This window comes from Lycium barbarum, chromosome 3 (genome assembly GCF_019175385.1).
Source record: "Lycium barbarum isolate Lr01 chromosome 3, ASM1917538v2, whole genome shotgun sequence".
In the NCBI taxonomy this organism is placed as follows: Eukaryota; Viridiplantae; Streptophyta; class Magnoliopsida; order Solanales; family Solanaceae; genus Lycium; species Lycium barbarum.
The window spans coordinates 127,573,562-127,580,630 of record NC_083339.1 but is presented as its reverse complement, the minus strand read 5'-3'; the positions used below and the strand labels follow the sequence as shown (position 1 = coordinate 127,580,630).

The 7,069-nt window shown below is 37.2% G+C and overlaps 1 protein-coding gene across 1 annotated transcript; it reads right to left on the bottom strand.

Annotated features, from left to right (window-relative positions):
- Positions 1–4,284: 4,284 nt before the first annotated feature.
- On the bottom strand, positions 4,285–5,625 carry LOC132634142 (ornithine decarboxylase-like). Its single transcript, XM_060350441.1, has one exon. It carries the CDS (start codon positions 5,568–5,570, stop codon positions 4,386–4,388), a length of 1,185 nt encoding a protein of 394 aa, XP_060206424.1. The 5' UTR covers positions 5,571–5,625; the 3' UTR covers positions 4,285–4,385.
- Positions 5,626–7,069: the final 1,444 nt, after the last annotated feature.

Sequence of the window (7,069 nt, the reverse complement as noted above, 5' to 3'; positions counted from 1 at the left end):
CCCTCTGTCTCAATTTATGTGACACAATTCGAATTCCGAAAGTCAAACTTCTTTATATTTATCGTGAATTCAGGCACATACAATCTTTAAGTTTTTTTAAAAACAATTTACATATTTAGAAACTATGGAATTTTTGGTCTTCTTACTAAATTCCTAATCTCTCTCAAACTCCAAAACTTCCTTTCTACAAAATTACAATTCCAGTTCACTCCCCATTCGTTCTCGACGTCTACACTCTACACCCCCACAATCGCCGCCGCCCGCCACCATAGTCATTGTAAGTGACAAAGTCTCTTACGGTTTTCCATTAGAGGATTTATCTTCTTAACTATTAAAATGGGTTGTTATTCTAGCGGTAACAACATACGCCCAGTGATTTACAAAGAAGACTCTGTTCATAACATTTGATGACGTAATATTAGAAATGATCCGGCCGTTGAAGCTCTTGATTTTATGAGAGATAACCAACTATTGGGGGGTTGGGATACTTAAATGAAAAGTCCAACCTCTTTCAGCGAATGTTGGATTGAGAGCATAGCAAAACCATTTAAGGATTGGAGAAATTGAATGCTTGCACAATGGGGGAGAAACGAAGCAAGGCTTCTTAATTTGCAGACAAAAGAGATGAATTTTTCTGCCAAGCGACATGGCCATGAGCTGCAATTTTTTGTTTCAAGTTAAAATGACAAAATAGTCCACGAATTATTAATGGGCTAGTTAAGTAGTAGGGTTATCTTTTATGAGTGAACTTTTGTGCTTTGGATGTGGAAGAAAGCAAGAAGAAAGGCAAAAGAATGATAATGGAGGATTTGCTTCAAATGAGTCTGTGGATGGCCAACGAAAAGAAAGAGGGAGATTTGAATAATTTTCTATCAAATATGAATTGGAGGGAAGAAATGGGGAAATTCGAAAAGGACAAAAATGCCCTTTCATTTAATTTGCTCGCTTTAAATAGTAAGGGTATTTTGGAAAAACAAAAAGTGAATATATTGCTAACCTACCACCTACCTTCATGTTATAAGTTACTAAAAACTCATATATATATATATATATATATATATATATATGAGCACTTTTAAAGTTAAGGCTATTTGTCACTTTGGACATCCCCCCACACAAACTCTTAGCAAATCATTCCAAACCACTTCTAGACACCCTTTTAAACAATACTCCAAATGATATCGTTAGTATCCGTATACAGCCATCGCTAGCATGTGAAACGATACGTTCAGCACGTCATAACCCTCCTTGGGGACTTAAAACACTTCAAAAAATATTTAAGGTCGCTGCAATGGTTCTAGCAACCCCTTTGTTGTAGACATGCATCCAACAAAACACACCCTCTTGGAAATATTTTTATATGTGGGGGTGGGAATTCTCACTCAACTCTAGTCCTAAAATAGGATAGTGATTGATGCAATATAATACCTGTGAGTCAGGGTCCGACAGGAAACTATATCTAGGGTGATTACGTAGCTTAAGAATTATCAACTTTTACGCAAAGTTAAAAATATTTCATTTTGAGATAAAACTAACACGCACTAAAAATATAAACTAACTAAGCAAGCAAGTAAAAGTGATCAATCGCGGTCATAAGGAATTTGGGACTAGGATTGTGAATTCATCACAAGCCTAATTAACTCAATGGGTTGACGAAACCTCATTAATTGATAAATAGCTGTTCCTACTACAAGATTTCTTGAATTGAGCTTGGGGTGAATTCATAATAACTAAAACTAGTGTTGTTTATATTAGGGGTGGGCGTTCGGTTCATCGGTTTGGCTATTTCGGTTTCGGTTTTTTAAAGGTGGACACCGAACACCGAACCAAACTAGTTCGGTTCGATTCTTTCGGTTTCGATTTTTTGAAGTTCAGTTCGGTTCGGGTTCGGTTTTTTCAATTCGATTTTTTTGATATGATATTAGAAGCGATTCCATTTACACTAATTCATAGTCTCAAAATCTATAAAACATAAAACTAATAAATTGAAATCAAAATCAAGCAAACAAGATACACAAGAACAGAAAATCATAACCATGATTTTCTGATTACTAGATGTTATATACATACAGTAAGAATAACTAAGAAAACATATAAATGACATACATTAATCCTAACGACACATCCTAATCACCTTCCTTTGTTAAGGATATTTGATTTTCTCAACTGAAGTGAAAAATTAGGGATACAAAGCAAAAGAGGGCTTGTTACAATTGGATTTTTTTTAGCTTAAACTTAATGGCCTGGACTATTTTAATTTTTTTGGGTAATGTATTAAATTTCGGTTTAAACCGAAACACCAAACTCTAAAAACTAAACACCGAAGTTTCTGAAAACGTAAACCATAAAGTGTTCGAGTTTGTTGAAATATTTCGATAGACCTCCATTCGGCAAAAAAAATTATTAACTAATATTATACTATTGAGCTGCGAGCTTAGCGAATTTTTTTATTAATAATGAAAATAACGAAATCAATTACAAAATGAATAACTATGCTTTGCAAGAGTAAAAAACTATAAGCAACCTAAGCCTGTCAAGTGGGTCGGGTCGGGGTCGGGCCGGGCCATAGTTAGTGGGCCGGGTTGGAGGGGGGAAGGGGTGTCCGGCCTAACCCCCTACCCGGGTAGGGGTACATAGTGGGCTAAGTGGGTCGGGCCGGGTTTTAGTTAGTGGGTCGGGCCGAATTTTAATTATTTTAAAAAAAAATTCTAATAATAATATTTATTAAGTTTGATACTTTAAAATCTAGTTGTTGTCAACTTTATTTTAACCATTGAGTTCCTTAAATTATACTTTAGCCCTATTTTCAATATATAAATATCATTCATTCTTCTCCATGTTGTCTCACAACTCCCTACTCTCCTCTTTCCCTAAATTTCCTACTCATCTAAATCTCTCTCTCTTCTAACTTTCAAGTTCAAATGTCAAAATTTAAATTTAATGGATCCAGTCCGAAGATCAATTTCAAGTCCGAAGATCAATTTAATGGATTCATTCTTCTCCTCCACCTCCTCATCCAGTTCGAAGATCAATTTCAAGTCCGGTGTGGTTGCATTTTGAGCGAGTAGACGAGAAACATGTTAAATGTCAACATTGTGGTCAAATATATCTCCATAAGTCCGAACCAGTTTTTGCGGGTACCGGTTCGTTACGTAGGCACTTGGACAACACAAAATTGAACTTTGAAGTTTATCTCTTCTTTAAATTTCTCCGTCGATGCTAGCGTTTTGAACTTTTCATTTGTAATAAGTTAATCGTTCAAGTTTGTATGTTTTGAATTTGCAATGTTATCAATTTAAATTTGAAGTTTTATTTTAAATTACTTATGTAGTCTTGTATCACATTCTCAACTTTTTATAATTTTTAGCACTTAATTAGCCGTTGGGAGTCTTCATTCCAACAACATATTCAAGATATACACAAATATACCATTAACATATACAAGATATACACATATATACCACTTAAATAATTTTTTTTTTAAAAAAAATAATTCGAAGTGGGCCGAGCCGGGTCCCCAGTGGGCCAGAACCCGGGCTGTTGGTGGGCCGGGTTAAATGGCATGTCTGGCCCAGCCCCCTAATTTTTTTCACTAGCCCAGCCCACCACCCTCTTACCGGGTTGGGGGGCCGGGCCGGTTATGGGCCGAGTTAGGTGGGCCAGTCCCGGGCTCACCCGGCCCAATTGACAGGCTTAAATCAACCTAGGAGTATCTCAACTCTAAGTTGATTTCACAGAATATGGTCCTACCAAGTAATAGCAAAATAATTAAAACTACTAAGAAAAAATTGGTTTGAGTAACCTTTACATCAATACAACTCTTAATTTCTCCAAGCTCTCACCAAATGTGAGAGAATATACTTGTCAAGAAGAGAATAAACTACACTGGGCATTCGGTTCTTCCGTTCGGTTTTATCAAACTTCGGTTCGGTTATTTCGGTTTCGGTTTTTTGAAGGTGGACATCGAACACCGAACCGAACTTTCGGTTCGGTTCTTTCGGTTTCAGTTTTCTGAAGTTCGGTTCGGTTCGATTTTTTGATTTTCGGTATTTATGCCTAGCCCTAGTTTATATTTAAGGTTGTTTTAAAATTACTGACGTCATTAATTTGAAAAGCTTGAATATCCGAAGACTAAAAAGTAAAAGGTAATTGGAAATCTTGACTACCCGAAGACTAAAAAGTAAAATTTGGAAAGCTTTAAAATAAAATTGATATACTATAAAAGATCACTATTAAACATGAATGGCGGCCCCAAGGACGTCTGTAACAAAAACGAAAGTCTAATTAATGCGAACAAATGCTTTATTCGATCATATTTCAAATGTAAAAGATTAAGAAAATAACAAGGAAAGCTTCACTTATTTCATGGTCTCGAACATATAGTCTTAGCTAGAACTGGTGTTAACGAGATAGGCAGGTGTGGATAACATATCAAATCCATTGAACTTGGTTCCCGCACATTTTGAGTATGCACCCATGTTATAGAACACTATCAAATCATCCAGCTGAAGCTCCGGCAATTTTATATCAATGGCCAGTGCATCAAGGGAGTCACAACTTGGTCCGTAAATGGTTGATTCACATATTTGACAAGATTCTTCAGCCTTCATTGAAAGTGGCTTGATACCCACGAAGCAACCGTTGTAAAGTGTTGGCCTAAATGATCCATAAATCCCTTCATCAATCCAATACTCTATTTTCTCACCTCTAACTCTTTTACCAATCACATGTGTGACTAAAGTAAAAGCCGTTTCAGGAAAGAATCGTCCTGGCTCTGCAATTATTGTTAAATTAGGCTCGAGGAAATAATTTTGAACTGCTTCATTTACTACACCAGCTATTTCCTCGAACAATGGGGTCGATCTATATCCCCCGCCAATGTTCAAAATTTTCATTTTAGGAATTCCAAGATAATCAGCAGCATCAAACACGGCCCTGGCATTGGCGATCGCCTCATGATAAATGCTGGGATCCTGTGCAATAGATCCCACGTGAAATGAAACGCCCACAACTTTTAGGCCAGCCACATTGCAAGCATAATGCAGGAGGGGTTCTATTTCTTCAGGCAACACCCCGAATTTTTTCCCCAGTGGACGCAACGAGCCACTATCACTGGGGGCTTTAATTCGGAGCAACAAATGGCATTGTGGGTGCCATTTCTTGATCTTGTCAACTTCGAGCTTGGAATCAAAGGTTGTGAGATTGACCCCCACACTAGCTGCGTGCTTGATGTGGGAAATAGCCTTACAGGGGTTAGCAAATATGATTTGCTTTGGGCTAATACCGAGACTTAAGACAGTGTCTATCTCGAGTAGGCTAGCACAATCAAAATTAGCACCCAAATTGGCTAGTTTGGTAAGAAGTGCAGGTTCACTGTTGCACTTGACAGCATAGAAAGGCTTTACATTCGGAAAAGAATGGTTCCATTTGTCCATAAGCCTCTCAATTGTTGCCAAATCCAATAGATAAAAAGGTTGGCCAGCATCGTGGTTCTCTGCAATTAAACGGATTAAATCCGTCATCCCATCTTTTGGTATTTGGTATACACGACTCTTAGCTGCAGACAGCATGATTGATAAATTTAGTCGATGAAAATGTATTTATGTATGAAATAGAAAGAAGAAAGCTAACGTCTTTAATTTCTATGCATGGCTCCTCTATCTATCTCCTTTATATAGTTATATAAGAACACCGATATATGCCTAAAAACCCATCCACGCGTATTGTAAGAGTATTATATTATGAGTGGTGATCGACTCGAGCCCGCCTTAATCATTTACTCTCTGTTTGGATGGTCGTTTCCCGTGGTTCATTAATGTACAGTATGGTATGGTATAGTATGGTGTTGTACTGTATTAATGAATACAATATTTGGATAGACTGTATCGGTTGTTGTGGTTTAATAACATTTGTATTGTGTGATTTGACTGTATGGTACTGTATAATAACTTGTAAGTTTACTAAAATACCCTTAACTCTTAATTAGAAATTAATTTATATCTATTAATAAAACTCAGATAAAAAATAAAATAGGAACTTTAAAAAATAATTAGGTAGTGGATGGGGGTTGTGGAGGGGTGGGTGGTGTGATGTGGGTGGTTATGGGTTGAGAGTGGGGGTGGTTGGTGGTAGGGTGGGGGTGAGTGGTTGTGAGGGTGGGGTTGGGTGGTGGTGAGGGGTAGTAGAGGGGTGGGTGGTGTACTGTGGGGGTGAGTTGTTGTGGGGTGGGGTTGAGCGGTGGTGAGGGGTAGTGGGTGGTGGGGGTGGGTGGTAGGGCGGGGGTGAGTGGGGTGGGGGTGAGGGTGAGTTGTAGGGTGGGGCAGGGATGGGGGCGAGTGATATGTTGGGGGTGGGGTGGGGAGGATGGTGGAGGGTGGGGTATAATGGAGAAATGAAATACATAACTATGGAAAAACCACCAAATCGGTGGTTTAAAAAATTAGGATTTTTCATGGTTATATAACCATGGAATGAACCACGGGTTTATAATACCATACCACATAATTTTAAGAACAATGGAAACAAACATGATTTCATAGAAAATCATACATTAATGAACCACGAGAAACCACCATCCAATCAGGGGGTTAGTGGAATAATACCTTCTTCTTTTTTGTCACGTTTTGTGATCAGAGATAGAGTTTTACTTTAGTAAACCAATAATAATTATTTTAGTACAATAAGAGATACATTTTCTTTAAAGGTTTTTTTTTTCTAACTTTCCAGTTAAAAATGATTATTCAAGTGCTTAATTTTTTAAAACCATGCATAATAAATCTGAAAGTTTGACGTTCACATGCAGCCCCTTATTAGTTACTCCCTCCATCCAATTTTGTGGTGCCATTCGATTTCGAAAGTCAAACAATTTTTTCTTTAACCGCAAATTTTTCATGTATTTATTAAATCTTTTAAATTTTCAATTATTGTGACATATAGTACTTTACATAGTTTCCAAATATGTAAATTTTATTCTAAAAAACTTATCGGTGTTGAAATTGATAGTCGAACTTAAAATTTTTAACTTTCGAAATCGAAAAGCTGCTAGGGACATAATAAATACTATCAGACT